The following is a 27,878-nucleotide window of genomic DNA, read 5'->3' as shown; positions in this document are numbered from 1 at the left end:
GTACGGTCGCTCTTTCACGATCATCACGGATCACAACCCCCTTACCTGGCTGAATCGTGCTGCTGGAACCAATGGCAAACTCATGCGTTGGAGTCTGTCCCTGCAGCAGTATGACTTCACAATCCAGCATAAGGCGGGGAGTCGGCACCAGAATGCCGATGGTCTGTCGCGCTGCGGAGAACCCGTTCAGTAGCTACGCGGCACGTAGAGCGGGTCATGCAGACCCACTCTGTGCGTCCGTCTGGTAGGGGAGAGATGTGACGGATATTGCGAAAGTCGTGCGCGTAAACGCCAGCGATTTTCGCAATAGTCGTGCGCAGTCCCTGTCAGTCTTGGGTAAATGCACAATAGATGTCAATTTCCCTCTCTCTTACTGAGTACAGTAACCTCCCCCACATCCTGTGTCAGGAAAGAATTTCACAAGTAGCCAGACCACCTGGGGAGCAGCATTTGGTACATAGCTCATCTTTCCCCAAAAGGAAAACCAGCTCAAACTGGTTGAGATTCAAAATTTCCCTCCAAGCGTATAGCTTCACACAAAGGGAACGTTAACTTATTAATAATTCAAAATAGGTTTGTCACAGCAAGACCAAAATTACATTTCCTGATACCTAGGAAACAGGTCTATAATTCACATGAATTATCCTTCTCTAGCTATCAGGAATCAATTGAGAAACCGCTTTATCCGGCATGCGTAGAGCAAATTCGTTAGACTAGGCGTGTATAGTCTCATTTAATACAGAGTCGCATGCTGCTTATGAATATGGTCTCGGATCTGCGATGCACCCATCTGGGGCGGAATTACACAAATTATTAATAATTGGTACATTCCTTGCTCCAAGTCTGTGGGTGGTAACCTGACTTGCCAGGAGGTAACCCTGCCTCCAACACACCTACTTTCCAGGTAGTGACCGCCCCAAAACTCTGGTCAGTAAAAAGCGTTTGCAAGGAACTCCACCCAGTTCTTCAATTTACATCGACTAGGGAAGTCCAGACATGTGCTCACGGAAGAACCGGGCGCATGTTGTGTACAAAGGACTTTTAAGCTGAATGCCTACGTTTAAACTGGACTATTTTCTTCATGATTCAAATGGACTGCTCAGCTAACTAAGTAAGAACTTTCTGTTTTATTCCTTTTATTTTTAAGCTCTGTGTTTTATATGTTAATAGGTGTATATAACTGTATGTAATGCATTTGTGTTATTAAACGTTTAAAAATCGTTTAGCGGTTATGACCTGTTGCTGAACATACACAATCGTACCTATTCTCCTGAACTCGCTACCCTGTGTTTAATAGAAGTATACATTTATAACCCGTATGCGAGAACCCGGCCCAGACATAACGATCTGGCCCAGATTCTTGCATACTGCTAGGGGTTACTAAAGTGTTCTCGAAGTCCTAGTAAAATTACAGTAGCGGGCTGTGTAACTCGCTTGGTGGCAGATCTTTGAATTGTATATGTGTGTGGAGTGATTCGGTTGGTATCAGAACGCTCCCTTCGCGAGTCAGTTCATCAAATTGCGAATGCGGGTTACCCTTCGTGATGAACAAATGACCGTGTAAGAGGATTTCTGACGCTGATCGATTTACCCCACCCGCAGACCGGCCTAGCGGTCTGTGACATCTACTCTCCCTTGTAATCACCCACTGATCACCTGTCAATCACCCATCAATCACCCCCTGTCACCACCTGTCACCGCCACCCATCAGATCAGACCCTAACCTGCCCCTTGCGGGCACCTGATCACCCGCCCACACCCTCAGATCACCTCCCAAGTGCATTGTTTACATCTGTTCTCCCCTCTAATCACCCACTGATCATTCATCAATCACCCCCTGTCACCACCTGTCACTGCTACCCATCAGATCAGACCCTCATCCGCCCCTTGCAGCCACCCAATCACTCGCCCACACCTTCAGATTGCCCTCAGACTCCCCCTGATCACATCACCAGTGCATTGCTTGCATCTATTCTCCCCTCTAATCACACCCTGATCACCTATCAATCACCCTGTCACCCCCTGTCACTGCTACCCATCAGATCAGACCCTAATCTGCCCCTTGTGGGCACCCAAACACCTGCCCACACCCTCAGATCACCCTCAGATCCCCCCTGATCACCTCCCCAGTGCATTATTTACATCTGTTCTCCCCGCTAATCACCCACTGATAACCCATCAATCACCCCCCTGTCACCACCCGTCACTGCTACCCATCAGATCAAGACAAATAACATTTATATTGCGCTTTTCTCCTGGCGGACTCAAAGCGCCAGAGCAGCAGCCACTAGGGCGCGCTCTATAGGCAGTAGCAGTGTTAGGGAGACTTGCCAAAGGTCTCCTACTGAATAGGTGCTGGCTTACTGAACAGGCAGAGCTGAGATTCGAACCATGGTCTCCTGTGTCAGAGGCAGAGCCCTTAACCATTACGCCAGACCCTAATCTGCCCCTTGCGGGCACCCAATTACCCGCCCACACCCTCAGATCGTCCTCAGACCCCCTGATCACCTCCCCAGTGCATTTCTTGCATCTATTCCCCCCTCTAATCACCCCCTAAGACATCCATCAATCACCTCCTGTCACCCCCTAGCATGCCTATCCATCAGATCAGGCCCAAATCTGCCCACTGCGGGCTTCTGATCACCCGGCCAAACTCTCACCCACCCCACCGCAGTGACAGAATTTTTTTTTCTGATCACTGCTGGTCTCTACGACTTAATTGTGGCTGAGACCAACTGTTATGCCACACAATATGCAACCGCCAATCCAAGAAGTTACCATGCCCAGCCTTTTCTGCTGAAGCCACTCCAAGTTTCCGAACGTAACATTTTTTGGAGCCTTCTCCTTAACATGGGTCTTTTCAAAAAGAATGTATTGCGGTCTTATTGGTCTACGCACCCAATACATCACATGCCCATGTTCTCTGCTGCCATGTCCAGGTCACGATTTGAGAACATCCTGCGCTTCCTGCACTTCAGTGCCAATACAACCTGTCATCTAAGAGGCCACCCTGCTTATGAACGGTTCCACAAAATTCGGCCCCTCATAGACCATCTGTCATCAAAATTTGCAGATGCTTATACCCCTGAACAGTAATTTTGAGGCATTTGGTTTCCAGACTACTCCTTGCGGTTTAGGGCCCCTAAAATGCCAGGGCAGTATAGGAACCCCACAAGTGACCCCATTTTAGAAAGAAGACACCTCAAGGTATTCTGTTAGGTGTATGATGAGTTCATAGAAGATTTTATTTTTTGTCACAAGTTAGTGGAAAATGACACTTTGTGAAAAAAAAAAAAACAATTTCTGCTAACTTGTGACAAAAAATAAAATCTTCTATGAACTCACCATACTCCTAACGGAAACCTTGGGGTGTTGTCTTTCTAAAATGGGGTCACTTGTGGGGTTCCTAAACTGCCCTGGCATTTTAGGGGCCCTAAACCGTGAGGAATAGTCTGGAAACCAAATGCCTCAAAATGACCTGTGAAATCCTGAAGGTACTCATAGGACTTTGGGCCCCTTAGCGCACCAAGGCTGCAGAAAAGTGTCACACATGTGGTATCGCCGTACTCAGGAGAAGTAGTATAATGTGTTTTGGGGTGTATTTCTACACATACCCATGCTGGGTGGGATAAATATCTCTGTAAATGGACAATTGTGTGTAAAAAAAAAAAAAAAAAATTGTCATTTACAGTGATATTTTTCCCACCCAGCATGGGTATGTGTAAAAATACACCCCAAAACACATTAAACTACTTATTCTGAAGATTGCGATGCCGCATGTGTGACACTTTTTTGCAGCCTTGGTGCGCTAAGGGGCCTTCCTATGAGTACCTTTAGGATTTTACAGGTCATTTTGAGGCATTTGGTTTCTAGACTACTCCTCACAGTTTAGGGCCCCTAAAATACCAGGGCAGTATAGGAACCCCACAAGTGACCCCATTTTAGAAAGAAGACACCCCAAGGTATTCTGTTAGGTGTATGATGCGCAAGGGGTGCTCAGCAAGACCTCGAATGCGAAGTTTACCCGAAAATTCGGGTGATTTCCCGCGTTTGCCGAATGCGAACCCGAAGAGTTCCGCATCATGCCGAACCCAGAACGCAAAGTTTCCCGAATGTATGCTCTAGAATTCGGCCGGATAGCGCAGTGGGTTCGGGTTCGCCTTCGGGATTCGGGGATGACGTCATTGGGCCAATCAGAAGTCCTCCAGCCGAGGACCTGGCAACCCTAGCAACCAATCAGAGGAGAGGAGCCTGGCCCTCCCTTCCTCTATATAATGCGGCAGCCATCTTGCAGAGCCACGCACTTGTGTGACTGCTGGTACTGAGAGTATCTCCAGTGCTGCTGCGTCTGATCAAGTGCATTTTTCTTGTGCTAAACCTAGCATTTTGCTTGCTAATCACCTCCTAAACACATCTATTGTACTCATTTATAGTTAGAGTGTATTTTGATTGTTTTTAGTCTGCTTGTGTTAGTGTATACTGTGCTAGGCTAGTGTGTTAGTCTGTGTGCAGGCTAGGCCTGCTAGCCTAGAGCAGCCTTTGCCTACTACTAGCTTAGGTAGGTTAGGGATTCTAGTTAGTTGTGTACTAGTTCTAGTTTAGTTACTTATTTAGTACTGCTGTAGTCTGTTAGTTTATTATTTTCAGTACTGTGTTAGTTAGTTACTGACTGTGTACAGGCCAGCAAACATCTGTTGTGATCTGTGACAGACAGTCATCTGCCCGACCGAATTGATTGATTGCGTCTGACCGTGTGTGACCGATTGTAATTGTCACCAACTGTCCGCCGCACATATTTAGTTATTGTGTAGTACGCTAGGGATTTGTTAGTTACCTGCGTGCGTACTACTGTCTACTACTACTACTAGCCTACTAGTACCCGTTCAGTTAATTTTTTCCCACTGTTAGTGTGTGATTTTATTAGCATCTGTTGTGTGTGTGTAATAAATAATAGTTACATCACAGGCCACCACCAGCATCCGTTGTGAGTGACCTGTGACTGTCACCTGCCCGACCAAATTGATTGATTGCGTCTGACCGTGTGTGACCGATTGTAATTGTCACCAACTGTCCGCCGCACATATTTAGTTATTGTGTAGTACGCTAGGGATTTGTTAGTTACCTGCGTGCGTACTACTGTCTACTACTACTACTACTACTACTAGCCTACTAGTATCCGTTTAGTTAATTTTTTCCCACTGTTAGTGTGTGATTTTATTAGCATCTGTTGTGTGTGTGTAATAAATAATAGTTCCATCACAGGCCACCACCAGCATCCGTTGTGAGTGACCTGTGACTGTCACCTGCCCGACAGAATTGATTGATTGCGTCTGACCGTGTGTGACCTATTGTAATTGTCACCAACTGTCCGCCGCACATATTTAGTTATTGTGTAGTACGCTAGGGATTTGTTAGTTACCTGCATGCGTACTACTACTGTCTACTACTACTACTACTAGCCTACTAGTACCCGTTCAGTTAATTTTTTCCCACTGTTAGTGTGTGATTTTATTAGCATCTGTTGTGTGTGTGTAATAAATAATAGTTACATCACAGGCCACCAGCATCCGTTGTGAGTGACCTGTGACTGTCACCTGCCCGACCGAATTTATTGATTGCGTCTGACCGTGTGTGACCGATTGTAATTGTCACCAACTGTCCGCCGCACATATTAGTTATTGTGTAGTACGCTAGGGATTTGTTAGCTACCTGCGTGCGTACTACTGTCTACTACTACTACTACTACTAGCCTACTAGTACCCGTTCAGTTAATTTTTTCCCACTGTTAGTGTGTGATTTTATTAGCATCTGTTGTGTGTAATAAATAATAGTTACACCACAGGCCACCACCAGCATCCGTTGTGAGTGACCTGTGACCTTCACCTGCCCAAGACTATTAATTGATTTGTGCATTGTATAATGACTGGCAGAGGTAGAGGGCGAGGCACCACCAGGAGAGGCAGCGCCATTGCAGGAGCCACTGCCAGCAGCAGCAGGTCTGGCACTGGTCCGCCGCCAGCCACTGACTGCAGGGAGGAGGGAGCACAGGCGCAACAGCAGCGCGTTGCGCCCATCTTTGAGACCGGTCGTCGCCCACGGCCCATTGTGGAGAGTCAGGTGCAGGCTGTGGTGGAAATGATGGCGGAGCAGGAAGCCACCGTTTCCAGCCAGTCCTCCAGCACCAGCGAGACCAGTGCCACCACCACCAGCACTCCGGTCCACAGCAGGCCTCCACCACCGCTTGAGGCCATGATCACGGTGACCCCATCGACCAGCCTGCCCTCAATGACTACGCTCTTCTCCCCTGAGACTGTGACCATGTACAGGGATGTTTTGGAGAAGTATGAGTTGGAGATGATGGGGCCATGCAAGGAGGAGGAGTAGTTAGAGGTGCAGAAATTTGTTGTTGGCGCTGAGGAGGGGCGTGATGCAGGGGATGTTGGGATAGAGGAGTTGGTTGAGGCGGGCTCACAGGATATGTTTGTGGGTGATGCCAGCCAGTTTGTGGGGCAGCCAGTCCTCAGTGGCCTCATCAGCTCCCTCCACAGTGGCCTCCTCATCCTCCCGTGCAGGCAAACACTGCCAGACCCTGCTCGGCGAGTCTTTCCCCGGTGTGACCAAGGTGCTGCCTCCCACCAACAGGCGCATCCGCTTGCTGAACGGGTTGCTTGCCCGGGCCATGTGCTCCCAGCTCTTGCCATATACATTTGTGCAGGAGGGGAGTGACATCAGAGCGCTGCTGCAGGTTGGGATCCCGGAGTGGCAAGTCCCCATCCGCCACTATTTTTCGTGGCAAGGCGATCCCAGCACTGCACCGGTTTGCCATGGCGAACGTGGGCCGCACGCTCAATCACGCCGTGAGTGCATGGATCCACATAACCATGGATTCATGGAGCAGCCGTTTTGGGACAGACCACTATCTGTCCTTTACGGCCCACTGGGTCAGCCTGGTGGAAAGCCCGAGCGAGGAAGCAGCAGGTCCACCCTCAGGCGCAGCAGCAGCAGTGGCACCAGTCTCCCACTATGTGGTGCCACCGCTCGGAGTCAGGGGAGAAGCAGCAGCTCCCGCCGCCAAGCGATACCGTCTCTCCAGCAGCGTGAAGGCCCGCCACTGCCAAGTGCTGCTGGAGATGAAAAGCCTGGGGAAAAACTCCTTGATGGCATCCAACGTGCTACGGTACCTCAGGGATCAGGAGAGGACGTGGCTCACCCCCAGAGGCCTCACTGTCGGATTGGTGGTGTCCGACAATGCCGCCAACCTGCTGGCTGCCATCAGCAGGGGAGACTTGGTCCACGTCCCTTGCTTAGCCCACGTCCTGAACCTGGTGGTGCAAAAGTTTATGCGCACCTACCAGGGGATGGAGGAGCTGTTGGAAGCGGCATGGAAAATTGTGCGCGCTTTCCGCCGCTCAGCGGCTGCCGCAGCAAAACTGGCAGACATCCAGCAGCTGGAGGGCCTGCCACGACACCGCCTCATCATAGATGTGCCAACTCGCTGGAACTCCACCCTGGTGATGTTGGAGCGGCTGGTTGAGCGGAGGAGGCCTGTCAACCGGTACATCTATGATGCCACTGTCGCCGGCAACGGCGGCAGCACCACCAAACTCCAGCTCCTCACCAACCCACAGTGGGGGCAGATGCAGCAGGTCTGCTTGGTGTTGGCTCCCTTCCTGCAGGGAACCGACCTGGTGAGCGAAGAACGGGCATCCCTCTGCCAGTGGGTGCCCTTTGTTTGTCTGTTGGACAGGGCATTTGGCAATTTGGTGGATTTGGAGAGTAGGCCCTGAAGCAGCTGGAACAGCAGCCGCCTGCGCAGTCCACTGCTGCACAGGTATTTGAGTCCCTGGAGGAGGATGAGGAAGAGGAGTTGGAGGTGCTGGACGTTGCTGCTGGTGGGGAACAGCGGAGCGCAGCAGCAGTGGTGCGAGGGTGGAGAGAGGAGGAAGAGGCTCAGGGGCCAGAGGAGGAGGAGGAGGAGGAGGAGGCTGACCCTGATGTCTATGTTGGAAGGTCCACCCTGTTCCCCATGGCGCTACACATGCTGCGTTGCCTACGCACAGACCCCAGGGTCAAGCGGATGCGAGCGAGGGAGGATGCCTGCATCAGCATGATCCTGGACCCATGGCTGGGGGGGGGAGGTGTGATCAGTTTCTGCCTGGTAGAGACCGTGAGCAGCGAGCAAGGGAGTTGCAGGAGATCCTTGTTCGGCGGCTGGAGGAAGCCTTCCCCCCGCCTTCCACCCCCTCTTTCCCTGTCCAGCAGCTAGCACAGCAGCCGGTGCCTGCAGCCAGCAGCAGTGTCAGGCACCCAGGAGACCTGCTGTCATTGACGCAGGCATTCTACATGAAGGTACAGCAGCCGAGAGAGGAGGTGCGTGCTGCAGCCACCTTCGCTGAGAGTCACAGCCAGTGCATGACCCGGATAATGGCCGACTACATTGGGTCCTCCAGTGGGCTTGACACCGGCAGTGCGAAGTCTGGGGACCCCATGGAGTACTGGGTAGAGCGCTTGCACATCTGGAGGGAGGTGGCGCAGTACGCCCTGGAAGTATTGTCTTGCCCTCCTTCAAGCGTGCTGTCCGAGAGGTGCTTCAGTGCGGCCGGCGGTGTGGTCACCAAGAAGCGCTCTCGTCTGTCCACAGAGGGCGTGGACAGACTGACATTTTTGAAGATTAACCAGGCCTGGATTGAAGCCACGTTCCTGGCACCTGTTGTCGGCGAGAGCAGGACATGAGGTACCTGGGAATTACAATACATTGCCTGCTGCCATACGTGACTCCTCTTCCTTCTCCTGCTGCTGTATTTCTTTATTTATGAATTTACTGCTGTATTTATTTCTTTATTTATGAATTTACTGCTGTATTTATTTCTTTATTTATGAATTTACTGCTGTATTTATTTCTTTATTTATGAATTTACTGCTGTATTTATTTATTTATGTATTTATTTTATTTATAAAGCACCTGCATATTATGCCGCGCTGAGTTTCATCCTCCTGCTGTCAGTGGTCCCACCGCCAGGGTCCACACAATACATTGACTGCTGCCAGTGCCACACATCACTCCTCCTCCTGCTGCTGCTGTATTTATGCTCCTGCTGTCAGTGGTCCCACCGCCAGGGTCCACACAATACGTTGACTGCTGCCAGTGCCACACATTACTCCTCCTACTGTTGCTGTATTTATGCTCCTGCTGTCAGTGGTCCCACCGCCATGGTCCACACAATACCTTGACTGCTGCCAGTGCCACACCTTACTCCTCCTACTGTTGCTGTATTTATGCTCCTGCTGTCAGTGGTCCCACCACCAGGGTCCACACAATACATTGACTGCTGCCAGTGCCACACGTCACTCCTCCTACTGTTGCTGTTTTTATGCTCCTGCTGTCAGTGGTCCCATCGCCAGGGTCCACACAATACGTTGACTGCTGCCAGTGCCACACGTCACTCCTCCTACTGTTGCTGTTTTTATGCTCCTGCTGTCAGTGGTCCCACCACCAGGGTCCACACAATACGTTGCCTGCTGTCAATGCCACACGTCACTCCTCCTACTGTTGCTGTATTTATGCTCCTGCTGCCAGTGGTCCCACTGCCAGGGTCCACACAATACATTGACTGCTGCCAGTGCCACATGTCACTCCTCCTACTGCTGCTGTTTTTATGCTCCTGCTGTCAGTGGTCCCACCGCCAGGGTCCACACAATACGTTGACTGCTGCCAGTGCCACATGTTACTCCTCCTACTGCTGCTGTATTTATGCTCCTGCTGTCAGTGGTCCCACCACCAGGGTCCACATAATACATTGACTGCTGCCAGTGAGACACGTCACTCCTCCTACTGCTGCTGTATTTATGCTCCTGCTGTCAGTGGTCCCACCGCCAGGGTCCACACAATACATTGACTGCTGCCAGTGCCACACGTCACTCCTCCTCCTGCTGCTGCTACTGCTGTATTTAGCCTCCTGCTGTCAGTGGTCCCACCGCCAGGGTCCACACAATATGTTTACTGCTGCCAGTGCCACACGTCACTCCTCCTACTGCTGCTGCTGTATTTATGCTCCTGCTGTCAGTGGTCCCACCGCCATGGTCCACACAATACATTGACTGCTGCCAGTGCCACATGTCACTCCTCCTACTGCTGCTGTATTTATGCTCCTGCTGTCAGTGGTCCCACCGCCAGGGTCCACACAATACGTTGACTGCTGCCAGTGCCACACGTCACTCCTCCTACTGTTGCTGTATTTATGCTCCTGCTGTCAGTGGTTCCACCGCCAGGGTCCACACAATACATTGACTGCTGCCAGTGCCACACGTCACTTCTCCTACTGCTGCTGTATTTATGCTCCTGTTGTCAGTGGTTCCACCGCCAGGGTCCACACAATACATTGACTGCTGCCAGTGCCACACTTCACTCCTCCTCCTCCTACTGCTGCTGTATTCATGCTCCTGCTATCAGTGGTCCCACCGCCAGGGTCCACACAATACGTTGCCTGCTGTCAATGCCACACGTCACTTTTTTTTTTTTTTTTTTTTTTAATTACAGCTATTTCTGTGATTTCCCTTTAAAAAAAAATGCATCCGAATTCCCGAACACGAATTTTTAAGCGAATTTTGCTACCGAGACCCGAACCGAATCCGCATCTGAAGCGAATTTCATGGCCGAAGGCGAATTCCAATCCAAATGTCATGCGGACCCGAATGCGAATGTACCCGAACCAAATTTTGGTACATCTGAGCATGCCTGATGATGAGTTAATAGAAGATTTTATTTTTTGTCACAAGTTCGCGGAAATTAGCGGAAATACACCCCAAAACATATTATACTATTTCTCCTGGGTATGGCGATACCACGTGTGACACTTTTTTGCAGCATAGGTGCGCTAAGGGGCCCAAAGTTCTATGAGCACCCCCCAAAATGCCAGGACAGTAAACACACCCCACAAATGACCCCATTTTGGAAAGTAGACACCGCAAAGTTTTCAGAAAGGGGCATGGTGAGTCCGTGGCAGATTTCATTTTTTTTGTCACAAGTTAGCAGAAATGGAAACTATTTTTATTTATTTCTTTTGTCACAAAGTGTAATTTTCCGCTAACTTGTGACAAAAAATAAAATCTTCTATGAACTCACCATGCCTCTTAGTAAATACTTTGGGATGTCTTCTTTCCAAAATGGGGTCATTTGGGGGGTATTTATACTATCCTGGAATTCTAGCACCTCATGAAACATGACAGGTGCTCAGAAAAGTCAGAGATGCTTCAAACTGGGGAAATTCACTTTTTGCACCATAGTTTGTAAACGCTATAACTTTTACCCAAACAAAAAAAATCCAATAAGTGTCTATTTATTGATCAAAGACATGTAGCATAATAAATTTAGACAAAATTTTATATAGAAATTTTACTTTATTTGAAAAATGTCACCACAGAAAATAATTTTTTTTTTTTTTGACAAAAATGATGTCATTTTTGATGAATATAATAAAAACTAAACATCGCAGCAGCAATCAAATAGCACCAAAAGAAAGCTGTATTAGTGACAAGAAAAGGAGGTAAAATTCATTTAGATAGTAGGTTGTATGACCGAGCATGCCAAACGTCCTGGGAAAAAAATCAGGATTTGACGCACAGCAGCGTTTTAAGGACAGAAATCACATTTTATTGCTAAATTTGAGGCCTAGAGTGCTTTAAAACATCTTGCATGTGTACACATCAAACAGATAGTGTAATTTGTGTACTGCTTCACACTGACAGACCAAACTCACTGTGTAACCCACCGCAAACAGCTGTTTGCGTAGTGACGGCCATGCTGGACCATTGCGAGAGTGCAGGCGATAGCGGTTTTCAAGCCCATATGGTCGCCGGGCTGAGGTAGCTCAATGACAGAACAACAGTGACTGTCCAGCTGATCGAATTTGGTCTGTCCACAATGAAGCAACGATCTTATTATCTTGGGTGTGCCCCGCCCCCCGACACACCCATATAGCCGGCGGTCATTGCTTCATTGTGATACGCAAGCCCCTTCACTGCGGCAAGGTAACGATCACGAAGGGGAATTGACACATGTACATGACTTTTGTTTTGTTGTTGCAGCCGCAGTGTAGCCAATAAAATTAGGCAGGCATGTACACGCACCAGAAAAATTCAGGAATCTGCTTGGAGTCCTGGACCCTGTTGGTGGTGGCGGAGAAGGCAGTCAAGTGGCTTGCAGGCAGAGATGCCGTGTGGGGAACAACTTAGTCTTGGGGCAGGCAGTCACACGGCGTGCAGGCAGAGATGCTGTGTGTGGGGACTGACTTAGTCTTTGGGCAGGCAGTAGCCCTCCGGGCTCCATGCCTCATTCATTTTGATAAAGGTGCGGTACTGAACACTTTTTTCACCTAGGCGACTTTTTTTCTCAGTGACAATGCCTCCAGCTGCGCTGAAGGTCCTTTCTGACAGGACGCTTGAGGCAGGGCAAGACAGAAGTTTGATGGCAAATTGTGACAGCTCTGGCCACAGGTCAAGCCTGCGCACCCAGTAGTCCAGGGGTTCATCGCTGCTCATAGTGTCTACATCCAGACTTAAGGCCAGGTAGTCGGCTACCTGCCGGTTGAGGCGTTGGTGGAAGGTGGATCCGGAAGAGCTAAGGGGAGGCGTTGGACTAAAGAATGTCCACATGTCCGACATTACCATGAGATCGCTGAAGCGTCCTGTCCTTGCCTGCATGGACATTGGAGAAGGATTGCTGGCAGTGGTACCTTTATTCCATTGTGCTGTGACATCACCCTTAAACGCACTGTAAAGCATAGTTGCCAGCTTGTTCTGCAAGTGCTGCATCTTTTCTGCCTTCAGGTGAGTTGGTAACATTTCTGCTACTTTGTGCTTATACTGAGGATCTAGTAGCGTGGCCACCCAGTACAGCTAATTCCCCTTGAGTTTTTTTATACGGAGGTCCCTCAACAGGCTGGACAGCATGAAAGACGCCATTTGCACAAATTTGGATGCAGATGTACTATCCATCTCCTCTTGCTCTTCCTCAGTGATGTCAGGTAAATTCTCCTCCTCCCCAGCCAGGAAGAATACCACGGGAATAATGAGCAGCACAAGCTCCCTGCGACGCCTGCTGCGGTTGTTCTTCCACCTCCTCCTCCTTAAAAAAAAACCCACCTTCCTCATCATCTGACACCTCTTCCCCACACGACTCTTCCTCCACCCCCCCCCCCTGTGCTGCCGCAGGTGTTGAGTAAACATCTGGTTCTGCTGAGAATTGATCACACAACTCTTCCTCCTGTTCCTATTCCTGTTCATGCTCCTCCACAGCTTGATCCACCACTCTACGCACGGCACGCTCCAGGAAGAAAGCATATGGGATCAAGTCGCTGATGGCGCCTTCACTGCGACTCACCATGTTTGTCACCTCCTCAAACTGCTGCATGAGCCTGCAGGCATTTCGCAAGAGTGTCCAGGACTTCGGCCAAAACATCCCCATCTCCCCAAACCATGTCGTTTTACTGTAGTTGTAGAGATACTGGTTGACGGCTTTTTCCTGTTGTAGCAGGCGGTTAAACATCAGAGCTTTGAAAACCAGCGAGTCAGGCTATCACAAATCAAGCGCCTCAATGGCAAGTTGTTTCTCCGCTGAATATCGGCAAAGCGTGCCATGGCCGTTTAGGAACGCCTCAAATGTCCACACACCTTCTTCCTGGACTGCTTCAAGACATCCTGTAAGCCTGGGTACTTACACACAAATCTCTGCATTATTAGATTCAGCACATGTGCCATGCAGGGTACATGTGTCAATCTTCCCAAATTCAAAGCCGAAATGAGATTGCTGCCGTTGTCACACACCATGTTGCCAATCTCCAGTTGATGCGAGGTCAGCCACTGATCCACCTGTTTGTTAAGAGCAGCCAGGAGAGCTGATCCAGTGTGACTCTCCGCTTTGAGGCAAGTCATATCTAAGATGGCGTGACACCGTCATACCTGGCATGCAGCATAGGCCCTGGGGAGCTGGGGCTGTGTAGCTGGAGAGGAGATTGCAGCACCAGTGGAGTAGCACTGCCAAGGAGGAGGAGGAGGATGACAGCGAAGAGGATGTAGCAGGAGGAGTAGGAGGAGAAGGAGAGGAGGTGGCAGGAGGCAGAAGGCCTTCCTGCAAGCCGTGGAGGTGTCACAACTAGGTCTGCTGCTCAGCCACGTACTCCTTGCTTGCCAGCGGTCACCAGGTTGACCCAATGGGCTGTGTAAGTAATGTACCTGCCCTGACTGTGCTTGGCATACCAGGCATCCGTGGTCAGATGGACCCTTGACCCAACGCTGTGTGCCAGAGATTACACCACTTGCCTTTCAACTTCATGGTACAGTTTGGGTATAGCCTTTTTTGAGAAATAATTGCGGCCTGGTATATTCCACTGCAGTTCCACTGCAGTGTCTCAATAGCCACAAATTTTTGGAAGGCCTCAGAGTCCACCAGCTGATATGGTAACAGCTGGTGAGCTAACAGTTTCACCAAGCCAGCTGTCAGACGCCAGGCAAGGGGGTGACTGGCAGAAATTGTCTTCTTCTGCTCAAAGATTTCCCTCACGGACACCTGGCTGCTGCTGTGGGCAGAGGAGCATGAACCACTCAAGGTGAGAGGTGGAGTGGAGGAAGGTGGCTGTGAAGGTGCAAGGGAGAAAGCGGCTGAAGATGATGCACCTGAAGGAGGAAGAGGAGAAGGAGGGTGGCTTTACTTTTGTGTGCTGCTTTTCCTCAGGTGGCCTTCCTATTGCAGTCTGTGCCTTTTCTCCATGTGCCTTCGTAAGGCAGTGTTCCTTACGCGGGTGTTGGCCTTTCCACAGCTCAGTTTTTGGTGGCAGAGAGTACAGATGGCATTGCTCATATCTGAGGCAGACACACAAAAAAATGTCCACACCGCTGAGCCCTGGGGTGATGGCACTATGGTGGCGTCAGCAGCTGACGTAGAATGGCATGTTGGCTGGCTGTCCATAGGTGGTGATACATGGTGCCGGACACTGCCACCAGCTCGGATGACAAGCTCCCCCTGCTTCTTTCAGAAACTCGTCTCCTCCTACTCCTCTCTGATTCCCCCTCTGAACTGTCCCCTTGGTCATCTTTTAGGATCCCACGTGGCATCCATGGCAGTATTATCATCATCATCATCATCATAATCATCTTCCCTAGTTTCGCTTGTATCAGACACCTCCAAAATAGCACCAACAGCAGGTACTTCATCAACCTACTCCTCACACCTTACGTCCATAGTGTCGCCTAACTTAGACATATGAGGTGGTGTAACTTGCTTAGCGCCTTCATCTTGTTGTAACAATAATGGCTGTGAATCAGTTAATTCCCTACCAAATAACTCCTGCAAAGTGTCAAATGTAGCGGATGTGATGCTTGGACTAGCACTGGTGGCTGCGGAAGATGAGGTGTTCTGTGTTAAATAGTCAACCACATTCTGACAATCTTGGGAGTTGATGGGACGTGCCTTCTTCTGAGCACTGTACTTTGTTCCAGGGCCGCACGAAATCACGTCAGCACGACCTCGAACAGACCTGCCAAGTGGCCTGCTTCAGGGTCTGCCTCTGCCTGTTGTGTCCATATGAGGGGGGATGAAGTGAAAGGTATGCACTGACTTGACTAATACAATGTGCAGTCACACAGGTGCAGTGAAAGGTATGCAGTGACTGGTATTACAAATGTGCAGCTGTCACACGCACAGGTACCGTGAACAGGTGCAGTGACTAGTATATATCACTGTGTGCTTCTGTCACGCAGGTGCAGTAAACATGAATAGGTATGTAGTGATTGGTATTACAAATTAATATGCAGCTGTCACACACACAGGTACCGTGAACAGGTGCAGTGACTGGTATATAACACTGTGTGCTTCTGTCATGCAGGTGCAGTAAACATGAACAGGTATGCAGTGATTGGTATTACAAATGTGCAGCTGTCATACACACAGGTACCGTGAACAGGTGCAGTGACTGGTATATAACACTGCTTGCTGCTGTCACGCAGGTGCAGTAAACATGAACAGGTATGCAGTGATTGGTATTACAAATGTGCAGCTGTCACACAGGTACCGTGAACAGGTGCAGTGACTGGTATATAACAACGCGTGCTGCTGTCACGCAGGTGCAGTAAACATGAACAGGTATGCAGTGATTGGTATTACAAATGTGCAGCTGTCACACACTTGCAGTGAAAAGGTAGGCACTGAATGTGCTGGGCCTGCCAGTGGCACAGTAGGAATTTACAAGGGGCCAAGGGCCAGCTGCGACTGACTGACAGGGCTGTATATGCAAGTGTCAGTGGGACACACACCCACACACACACACACACACACACACACACACACACACACACACACACACACACACACACACACACACAAAAAAATAGATCACAAGAACAACATTAGCTCTCAAAAGAGCTGTTGAGGGAGCCTTTTTAGCAATAAGTATCAGCAAAGAGCAAGCTAACAAGCCTAACAAGAGCCTAACTAAGCTTTCCCTAATGTCTCTGCAGCAACCTCTCCCTTCTCTAATTACTGCAGCCACACGAGTGATGGAAATGGCCGACGCTCGCTTTTATAAGGGGGGGGGGGGCTCCAGGAGGGAGTGTAGCCTGATTGGCTACCATGTGTCTGCTGACTGTGATGTAGAGGGTCAAAGTTGAGCCTAATGATGTAGTATAGGGGGCGGGTTGAACTGCGTGTATCAAAAAAGAGCGCCTGGAAAAAAGGGCGCGGGGTATAGCTGAAATTGTAAGTTTGAATGCAAAACCATATTTTTCATTTAAGAGGTTATAAACGATAATGTAGTGCTAAATAGGTTAAATAAACGGAAATGAAATGGCAAAATACCGTCTATAACAGCCAACGAATTCTGAAATGAAACGTCAAATAGCATCTATAACAAAAACGATATTTACACTTGTATTAAGCATAGTAATAGAATGGTAGATTTTACAGGTATTTTACTGCAATTATACCTAACTTTAGGGTCACAGATATCTCTCCTTATCCCTATTCCTAACACCTAGACCCCCCCTTTGTGTAAATACACATAATGTAATAAATTGTATATATTACATATATTGTACTGTAACTATAGCTAACCTTACTCTCATACAGAGCCCTCCCTGTACCTTTCCCTAACCCCTAGACCCCCCCTGGTGGTGCCTAAACCTAAGACCCCCCTGGTGGTGCTTAAACCTAAGACCACCTGGTGGTGCCTAAACCTAAGACTCCCCTGGTGGTGCCTAAACCTAAGACCCCCCTGGTGGTGCCTAAACCTAAGACCCCCCCTAGTGGTGCCTAAACCTAAGACCCCCCTGGTGGTGCCTAAACCTAAGACCCCCCTGGTGGTGCCTAAACCTAAGTCCCCCCTGGTGGTGCCTAAACCTAAGACCCCCCTGGTGGTGTATATTGCACTGTAACTACACCTAACCCTCCCTGTACCTATCCCTAACCCCCTAGACCCCCCTGGTAATGCCTAAACCTAACCATCCCCACCGCACAAACACGCTAAACACATATAAACAATAATATATTTAATCCTTAAAATACTTCACTACAAATAACATGAATAAAATAATTTATATATTTCTAATAGAATAACTAGCCTTAAAATCCCGTATACATTAATAATATTATAAGTAGAAAAAGGTGTATATATATATATATATATATATATATATATATATATATATATATATATATATATATATATATATATATATATGTATATATATACAATAGATAGCCTTACAATCATGTATGCATTAGAAATCTTAAAATAGCAGTAATATTAAAAGCAATATTTTAGTAACTATAATCAACGCATTATAAGTGTAAATACAAAGTTAATACCAAAAGCGATGTATTTCTAATACAATCAGGTTGACAAACGGTATTTAAGCATTATACATATGAAAACGAATTATAAATGATAAAATAAGTGTAAACAAAAATTTAGTGGTTATAGTTTTGTAAGCGAAATTTTAAAACGAAAATAAAAAAACGTAAAACTCCTATAAGCGAAATTTAAACGTAAAATAAGTATAACACAAAGTCAAAACGAACTTGTAAATGATATTTGTTATAAACCTTATCCTGTAAATGAAAACTTTTGTTAACACAATCCCTGTAACCGCTATTTCTCAGGCGCCCTTTTTTCCTGTTGGGCGCAGAATAGCCGATATTTTGCATTGCAGTCTATGGCGGCGCCCTTTTCGTCCACTATCTCTGTGCGCCCTTTTTACTAGCCCGGGGTCGAACTCGCATATAGTTTGCGGTTCACTGCGAACCACCGAAGTTCGCGTGAATCGGTTCATCGGCGAACCATTTGGGCCATCTCTACCCTTGTGTATAATCTAAGACTTTGGCTCTTAGCCTCTACACACAAAAAAAAAAATAGGTATCTTTAAGCTAAGTCCTTATGTCAGTGTACCTTTGTCCATATTTGGAGAAATAAGTCATTTACAAGACATTTGTCACAGTACTGAGGTTGTCTTGCTATGAAAGCACAGTGCAGTTTTATGTAACTTGTAGACAAACTAAACTATGAAGTGACTACCACATTGCCATCCCCACCATCATGATTCAGTCCAAATCCCTTAAAGGACACCCAAAGCAAAAATAAACTAATTAAATGAATGACTGTATCTATCTTCCTTCTCCTAAAAATGACTTTTTAAGATATTCTGCAGTTTTATTTTATGTTTAAATCTACTTTTTAAGTTTTAACTGTTTTATTGTTTTTGCTCAATGACACATTCATTGAAGTTTGCTAGGGCTAAAATCTATGAACTGTTTACCTTTTTATCTCTTTCCTGCTCTCAGAAGCCATTTTCTGCTAGGAAAGTGTTTTATAGTTGGAATTTCTTATCAGTGAGGGTCACACTGCAGTCACTTCCTGTCTGAGTCAGGACTGAGTCAGCCACTTACATACCTGATATTTAACTCTTCCAGGCAGAGAAAGAAAAAAAGGAACACAGCACAGTTATTTGTGTGCTAGGCACTGTGCATACACATGTCTATCTCATCATGTCACATGTCACTTTGGGTATCCTTTAACCCCATGATTACAAAAATAATTTATTAGGCATGTAAACACAACAATAAAGTATGCTAAAACAAGGCAACAGAATATTTGAAGCTGTAAAGCTGGTATTACACAAAAACAGTTTGCATGTAAATAAGTTTATCTTATTATTGTTAAAACTATTTAAACAAATTGTAAAACACATGCTTCATTTTCCATACCTTATCACCAGGAAGACCTGGACTTCCTGGTCTACCAGCTAATCCAGGTAATCCTACAATGCCCCGGGAGCCTGCTGGACCTAAAATGCCTGCAGGGCCTGGAACACCCTGTCAAATACATATGTTGATACATTAAAATACAGTTCAGATTACAGTTTTCAGAGTTCTATTCAAATGCTGTCAAGTACAATTCAAGGTAACCAACATTTTTTCATTGTGGTAATATTTAACAAATTGATATTATACATAATTTTAAAGAAAGACAGTTAGTATAAAAAAATAAATACACACAATATAAAAAAAATCATATACATAATTTCACACGTTACAATCTTTCTGTTCACAGATTTGCTGAAAATTGCTCAAGAATGACTAACCATTTCTCCACGAACTCCTGGTGCTCCCCTTTCTCCTTGTAGACCTTGTTCACCCTTTGGGCCTGCATCACCAGAAGTACCAGGAGGACCATTACTGCCAGCTTGACCTGGAGAGCCAACTTTTCCCGGGCTACCTGGAGGACCAGAAGGACCAGTATTGCCCTAATTATTAAAAAGAACATATGTATTAATTTACCTAGCACGGGTTATCAAAATATGACATGCTTAAAGTTTTCATAGATAGGAGAATCTTGAAAGATGTCATCAGTGGGCGGAGACAAATACAAATTTAACTGGGAAAATGTAAACTGCAACCATTCTTACACTGTTAATGGTAAGGTCAGTTGTTCACTGGGTGACTGGGATTCATATTCAGAAAAGTGGGTGGAGCCTACAAAAGCCAATCAAAGTTCACCTATTGATTTTCAAGGGAATATTTAATTGCTGCCATTCTTGCACTGTTAATGGCACAAGCCTCAAACCTGGTACAGTTGGTCATTGGATGACTGGGGTTCAAATTCAGAAAAGGGGGTGGAGCCACAGCCAATCAGATTTGTTTTATTTCAATGCAAATTATTGATGCCAAAGACCGCAAAGCTCACAAACTAGGTAATGGAGTAATTGTGTGTTAGGGTTAGAAAAAGTGGGCGGAACCAACACCAGCCAAATACAGTGGTTTGCAAAAGTATTCAGCCCTCTTGAAGTTTTCCACATTTTGTCATATTACTGCCACAAACATGAATCAATTTTATTGGAATTCCACGTGAAAGACCAATACAAAGTGGTGTACACGTGAGAAGTGGAATAAAAATCATACATGATTCCAAACATTAAAAAAAAAAAAAAAATAACTGCAAAGTGGGGCATGCATAATTATTCAGCCCCCTGAGTCAATACTTTGTAGAACCACCTTTTGCTGTAATTACAGCTGCCAGTATTTTAGGGTATGTCTTTACCAGCTTTGCACATCTAGAGACTGAAATTCTTGCCCATTCTTCTTTGCAAAACAGCTCCAGCTCAGTCAGATTACATGGACAGCGTTTGTGAACAGCAGTTTTCAGATCTTGCCACAGATTCTCGATTGGATTTAGATCTGGACTTTGACTGGGCCATTCTAACACATGGATATGTTTTGTTTTAAACCATTCTATTGTTGCCCTGGCTTTATGTTTAGGGTCGTTGTCCTGCTGGAAGGTGAACCTCCGCCCCAGTCTCAAGTCTTTTGCAGACTCCAAGAGGTTCTCATCCAAGATTGCCCTGTATTTGACTCCATCCATCTTCCCATCAACTCTGACCATCTTCCCTGTCCCTGCTGAAGAGAAGCACCCCTGTAATGCCGGGGGGTCATACTTTCTGACCACCCAGCACAACAAGGCTAAGAGCTGGATAATGGAAGAGGCTACACATGCTGCCCAGAGCAACTGCAGCTCTGGGCTTCCGATATCGCTACAAATAAGACGCAATGGCAGCGCAGTGCAATGTTGCGCTGCTCTTGCGATAGCAAGCATTCAGACAGATACAAGACAGGACTATAGATAGGAGCGTAACTAGTAGCAACCGCAGCTCACAGTCACGTCCACAGAAGCAGAGCAAGCAGGCTAACAAAAGTCACCAGCAAGCATACACACAGGAAAGACTACAGGAAAGAACGTAACTAATAGCAACACAACTACGCTAGCTAAGCACGGGTGGTCACGATAAGCGCCACCTACTGAAACGTGCTAAACTGACTAGCTAACACATTAACTGAAAAATCTCCATAACTCGAATAAAGAAAATAACAAACGACTCAACTAATGGATACTTAATATATTAGCAAGTCTGCATACATATTTATCAAGAACTAGCTAAAGCACAAGTAATGATAATTAACAAGACAGACAACAGACAGACAGATGGAATGCTCAGCCAATCTAATCACTGTTTCAGCGACGGCAACATTCACACTGAGATAGACAAGACTAACAGGTAGGAGCAAACTAATGGCAACCGCTGCTATAGTTTGTCCTCAAGAACAAGACTAGGAGGAATACTACCAGTCACCAACGTGGTGCTGGCAGAATCTAACTATCAGGATCAGAAGGATTTCACTGACCCCCGCAGGTCAGCAAACATCCAGCAGACATGACAATACAGAGCAAGGCATTATACATTTACAATAACAACTTTCACAGCATAGACCCAGCGACAACTCAGAGAGCTGAACGCTATGACGGGCCGGGTAGGAAATGGGAGGCAGACTTTTATGCTGGCATCAGCCAATGGATGAAGGTATGCAAATTCCCACACAGCTGAATGGTAATCATTCACTCCTGAGCTGTCTTGATTACCATTTGCTAGCTGGCTGTGAACGCAAAGGACTCCCATTAGAAATACATGCAGTATTATGTAACAACATGCCTGCAGGAAATCCAGGGCTATCTGGCCGCAGCTCAGCTGCACCAAGCAATTGGTGGAATGATGACAGCATCCTGAGCTGCCCAGAACTGCAGAGTGATTGCAAATTAAGCCTCATCTTCACATGTAGATGAGGCGGCGATCCGGCGGCTCGATTAGCCGGCAGATCGCCTCTTCCGCGTCCCCGCCGCGTCACCGCTCGCCGGAATCAATACCCGCTCGATTCCCGCAAGTCCCTGCGCGGCGCCGCTAATCTTCCACTCGATTCCCTGCCATTGTCCCCTCCCGGGGAGCGAGCAGGGAATCGGCGGTGGGGAGATCCGTCCTGTCGGATCTTATCAATCGAGCCGCATCAGCGGCTCGATTGATAAGGAACATCGCGGCCGCATCTACGCGTGTAGATGCGGCTTAACAATGAGACTTATTGCGAATGCACAACCGAATGCAAGCAGATAAGCCAGAACTGTCCAGAACATGTAACAGGAGGGATCCTTACAACCCCAGAGCATGATCCTGCCACTACCATATTTGACAGTGGGGATGGTGTGTTCAGAGTGATGTACAGTGTTAGTTTTCCGCCACACATAGCGTTTTGCATTTTGGTCAAAAAGTTCCATTTTGGTCTCATCTGACCAGAGCAGTTTCTTCCACATGTTTGCTGTGTCCCGCACATGGCTTGTGGCAAACTGCAAACATGTGGATGAAACTTCTTATGCTTCTTATCCTTTTCTGTTAACAATGGCTTTCTTCTTGCCACTCTTCCATAAAGGCCAACTTTGTGCAGTGCATGACTAATAGTTGTCCTATGGACAGATTCCCCCACCTGAGCTGTAGATCTCTGCAGCTCGTCCAGAGTCACCATGGACCTCTTGACTGCATTTCTGATCAGCACTCTCCTTGTTCGGCCTGTGAGTTTAGGTGGACGGTCTTCTCTTGGTAGGTTTACAGTTGTGCTATACTCCTTGCATTGTTGAATGATCGCTTGAACAGTGCTCCGTGGGATATTCAAGGCTTTGGAAATCTTTTTGTAGCCTAAGCCTGCTTTAAATTTCTCAATAACTTTATCCCTGACCTGTCTGGTGTGTTCTTTGGACTTCATGGTGTTGTTGCTGTTGTTGTAGTACTCATCAGGCAATGTCTATGGGCAACTGACTGCACTCAGACCAAAGGGAGCTGAATAATTATGCACACCCTACTTTGCAGTAATTTTTATAATACCAGTCACTGCATACTTTTCACTGCACCTGTGTGACCACACGCTGTTTTATATAGCAGTCACTGCATACATTTCACTGCTTCTGTGTGACCGCACGCTGTTTTATATACCAGCAGTCAGTGCATCCATTTTCACTGAACCTGTGTGACTGCACATTGTTATACCAGCAGTCACTGCATACCTTTCACTGCACCTGTGTGACTGCACATTGTATTATACCAGCAGTCAGTGTATACCTTTAACTGCATCTGTGTGACTGCACATTGTATTAGTCAAGTCAATGCATACCTTTCACTTCATCCCCCCCAATATGGACAAAACAACAGTTAGAGGCAGAGCCAGAGGCAGGCCACCCGGCAGGTCTGTTCGAGGTCGTGCTGTCGTAAATTTCGTGCAGCTCTCAACCAAAGTACAGTGTTCAGAAGAAGGCACGTGCTATCAACCCCCAATATTGTCAGGATGTAGTTGACTATTTAACACAGAACACCTCATCTTTCTCAGCTTCCGCATGGAAGCGTGACATATCTTCCTCCTCCTGCTCTGATTCTGGCACCCCACTTAACACTCCGTTGGCGGCCATCACCAAAGTGCCATCATCCCAGGGCTCTGCGGTGTGGAAATTTTTTTGTGCGTCCTCCTCAGATGACAGCAATGCCATCTGTACTCTCTGCCACCGAAAATTGAGCCGTGGAAAGAGCAAGACCCGTGTAGGGACAACAACCTTATGAAGGCACATGATGAAAAAGCACAAACTGCAATGGGATGACCACCTGAGGAAAAGCAGCACACAAAAGCAAAGCCACACACCGCAGTGGAAGATACCAGGCCGCAATTATTTCCCAAAAAAGGTGATACCTAAACTGTACCGTGATGTTGGAAGGCAAGTGGTGTCATCTCTGGCACACAGCATTGGGTCAAGGGACCATCTGACCACAGATGCCTGGTCTGCAAAGCACAGTCAGGCCTGCCAAAAGACTAAGTCTGTCCCCACACAGCATTTCTGCCTGCAGGCCGCTTGACTGCCTTCTCCGCCACCACCACCAGGCTTCAGGTGCATTCCTGCATTTTTAAGGCCGCTACTAGCAGCGGCTGCTATAATAATTTTTTTGATGCGTGTACATGCCTGCCTTATTTTTCTGGCTGTATTGCGGCTGCAACAACAAAACAAAAGGCACGTACATGTGTCAATTCCCCTTCGTGATCATTACCTTGCCGCGGTGAAGGCGCTTGCGTTGCGTATCACAATTTAGCAATGACCGGCTATATGAGTGTGTTGGGGGGCACACCTGATCCAAGAAGATAATAAGGTTGTTGCTTCATTGTGGACAGAGCAAATTCGATCAGCTGGACACTCAGTCACTGTTGTTCTGTCATTGAGCTACCTTTAGCCTGACCATATGGGCTTGAAAACCGCCATGCCCTGCACTCTCGCCATGGTGTGCACCAGTCCAGCATGGCCATCACTACACAAACAGCTGTTTGCCGTGCGTTACACAGTGAGTTTGGTCTGTCAGTGTGAAGCAGTACACTAATTACACTACCTGATTGATGTATACACACACAAGATGATTTCAAGCACTTTAGGCCTCCAATTTAGGAATGCAATGTGATTTTTTCCCTTTAGGGATTAAAACCCTGCTCTGCGTCAAAGCCAGAATTTTCCCGGGGACTTTTGGCGTGTATCCCACTCCGCCATGCCCCCCTCCAGGTGTTAGACCCCTTGAAACATATTTTCCATCACTTTTGTGGGCAGAATTAGTGTTTGTACTTTTGAAAGTTTGCCTGCCCATTTTCGCAAGTTCGCGTTCGCGAACAAAAATCCGCGGGTTCGCGACATCTCTAACACTAATCTCCCCCTATCAGGGCTAGTTCTTTCATGAAGCAAGGTGATAAACTTGCATCTGCTGAGCTGACCAGAGCTGGAAAGCGAACACTATCTCAACCCAAAAGAAGGCCCAGCAGAGACTTTTCTTCTTGCGTCAATTAAAGATGTTTGGCATGGCCCAAGAACTTCTTAAGTCCTTCTACTCTGCCACTGCGTACAGTGAAAAATGGCACCGTTGAACCATTTCAGCCCGCTGCGATTTTTCACCATATGCGTCAGAGCAATTTTCACCTCCCATTCATTCGCTAATAACTTTATCACTACTTAACACAATTTATTGATCTATATCTTGTTTTTTTCCACCACTAATTAGGCTTTATTTGGGTGGTACATTTTGCTAAGAATTATTTTTTTATAAATGCATTTTAACAGGATTAATAAGAAAAAAATGGAAAAAAATCATTATTTCTCAGTTTTCGTCCATTATAGCTTTAAAATAATCCCCGCTACCATAATTAATAACCTATGTATTTTATTAACCCGTTTGTCTCGGTTTGTCCCTATTACAATGTATGGCGCCAATATTTTATTTGGAAATAAAGGTGGATTTTTTCTGTTTTGCGTCCATCACTATTTACAAGCTTATAATTTAAAAAATGTTCATAGTATACCCCCTTCACATGCATATTTAAAAGTTCAGACCCTTAGGTAACTATTTCGTTTTTTTTTTTTTTTTTTTTTATTGTAAATTTTTTTTCCATTAAAAATTTTATTTGGGTAATATTTTGGTGTGAGAAATAAATAGTTAATTTTAATGTTATTATATGTGTAAATTTTAATGTAAAATATATATAGATGTAGTTTTACTATTTGGCCACAAGATGGCCACTTTGAGTTTATTTTTTTCTCCTTGTGCTTCTCTATCACCGGAAGCACAAGGAGGACGGGAAAACTTTTTTTTGCAGAAAGACTGAAGCCTCACATAATTTTTTTTAAAAAAAATTCCCACACTCTGAACAAAACAAAACAAAACAAAAAAAATTTAATAAAAAAAAATATATTGTTTCCCACTATCTTTTTAACATATCCTGCAAATTTGGTGTTTCTAGGATGTAAGGGGCCTTTGCTGTTAACTGCTAAAGTCGTCGGGAATTGTTTCACAAAGAACTGTTATTTACGCATTTAAATGTAACTTTTTTCCTTTGAAACCTTAAAATTGATATTCTCAAAAAGTAGGAGGTCTTTTTGAATTTTTTTTCCTTTTTTTTCCCACTGTTCTTCTTAACATAACCTGAAAATTTGGTGTTTTTAGCTTTTAAGGGGGCTTTGCTATTAAACGTGAATGTCAACGGGCAGACATATTTTCAAACGACAGCAAAGCAGGGCTTAAAATGGTAAATAGCGTTCAGGCAGGACAAAAAAAGCAGGATTTAAAACGATAAATTAGGTTCACAAGGTCTTCACAAGGTCTGCACCATTTTTTTACGTTTAAAATGATAAATATCGTTTGATAATGTAAGTGAATGGGGCGCCATTTTTCACTGCTCCGCTGTCACTATTGAGTCAGTCCTCTGGCTCCTCCATCCTGGTCTCATAGGTTGGAGCCTCTGCCAGTGACAGGTACAAATTACAGAGGGTTATCAGCTGAGAAAATAATTGGGAAACCCCTTCCCTCACTGGAACTCATTCACAACTCCAGGATGGGGTCCAGAGCGAAGAAGATTGCCAATGATCCGTCACATTCAGGCCATCGGTTCTTCAGTCAGCTTCCATCAGCGCGGAGGTTCCGGGCATCAAGGCACAGGGACACTTTCTTCCCCACGGCGGTGAGACTCTTGAATTCTACCTAGGACTCTGAGCTCCCCCCCCCCCCTCCACTTAAAGATACTAAATATACCTTCAAAATTAGAGCCCAAAACCTGACTGTCTAGTTCAATCCACTAACAGCCATACCATATAAGGAACAATCATCTCTAAGGACTAGGATCATCGATCCAGGGTAAATCTATTCGCAAACAAAAGAAAAAGTAGTCCCCCTTATATCTATGATAAATATAGTACTCAAGCCACAGTAGTGCCCAAAAATCAGTTCATATTTATTAATTTATTCAAACAACATCATGGTTAAAAGCAATTAAAAACAACAATAAGGATCCCCTGACCTCTTGCCATCCGTACTCCTTTGTAATATAATACAATCTATTCAAGATCTCCTCAGTAGAATTGGGACCCGGGGTTGTCAGTACACTGATCCAAATATAGGAATAATGAGAAACCAGCCACTTACTAATAACAATAGTAAAGGTTGGAAATGCTTAGTGACTGTTTCAGTGTAGCCGACAATCCGGGGAACCAAAAATACAAAACACAGTGCAGCAAATACTACTGGTTTGGAAATGTGCAAAGATGCAAGTATATAAAGTGCTGTGCAATACAATTCATATAGGGTCATTCCATAGACAGTAAATGTGAACAACAATATATATGTGCCATAACAGTTCATAAAGTGCCAATGCAATGTCCAAAGGGGACTGTAAACAATAGTTAAATATACATGACAAACAGTACAAAAAGAAACCCAGTGTAATATGAAACAATAAAATGAAAAATGAAGAAAGTAACCCCAAACAAACAGACGCAAGTTACCACGTGTAATAGACCATAACCAGCAGTTAATCAGAAAAGAGTAGAGATATCATCAGGTATTGAAGACATTAATAACCTAACTGAGCAGATCTTAACCTCGTATAGGGAGAGAGATGGGGCCGTGGGGATCCAGATCCTACCTGAGGTAGCTTCTGGCGTAACCGGTAG

General features: G+C 46.2%; 1 protein-coding gene across 1 annotated transcript in view; it reads right to left on the bottom strand.

Annotated features, from left to right (window-relative positions):
- The window catches only part of COL3A1 (collagen type III alpha 1 chain), a 2,242,195-nt gene that overhangs the window by 459,973 nt on the left and 1,754,344 nt on the right, over nucleotides 1–27,878 (bottom strand). Inside the window, exons 39-40 of the mRNA XM_068244947.1 lie at nucleotides 19,627–19,788; nucleotides 19,250–19,357 (exon numbers count right to left, since the gene is read on the bottom strand). Of these exons, the coding sequence (XP_068101048.1) occupies nucleotides 19,250–19,357; nucleotides 19,627–19,788 (270 nt within the window). The remainder of the gene's footprint in view (nucleotides 1–19,249; nucleotides 19,358–19,626; nucleotides 19,789–27,878) is intronic.

Source organism: Hyperolius riggenbachi, chromosome 7 (assembly GCF_040937935.1).
Source record: "Hyperolius riggenbachi isolate aHypRig1 chromosome 7, aHypRig1.pri, whole genome shotgun sequence".
Classification (NCBI taxonomy): domain Eukaryota; kingdom Metazoa; phylum Chordata; class Amphibia; order Anura; family Hyperoliidae; genus Hyperolius; species Hyperolius riggenbachi.
The sequence above is the reverse complement of the archived record's forward strand: the minus strand, read 5'-3'. Positions and strand labels throughout refer to the sequence as shown.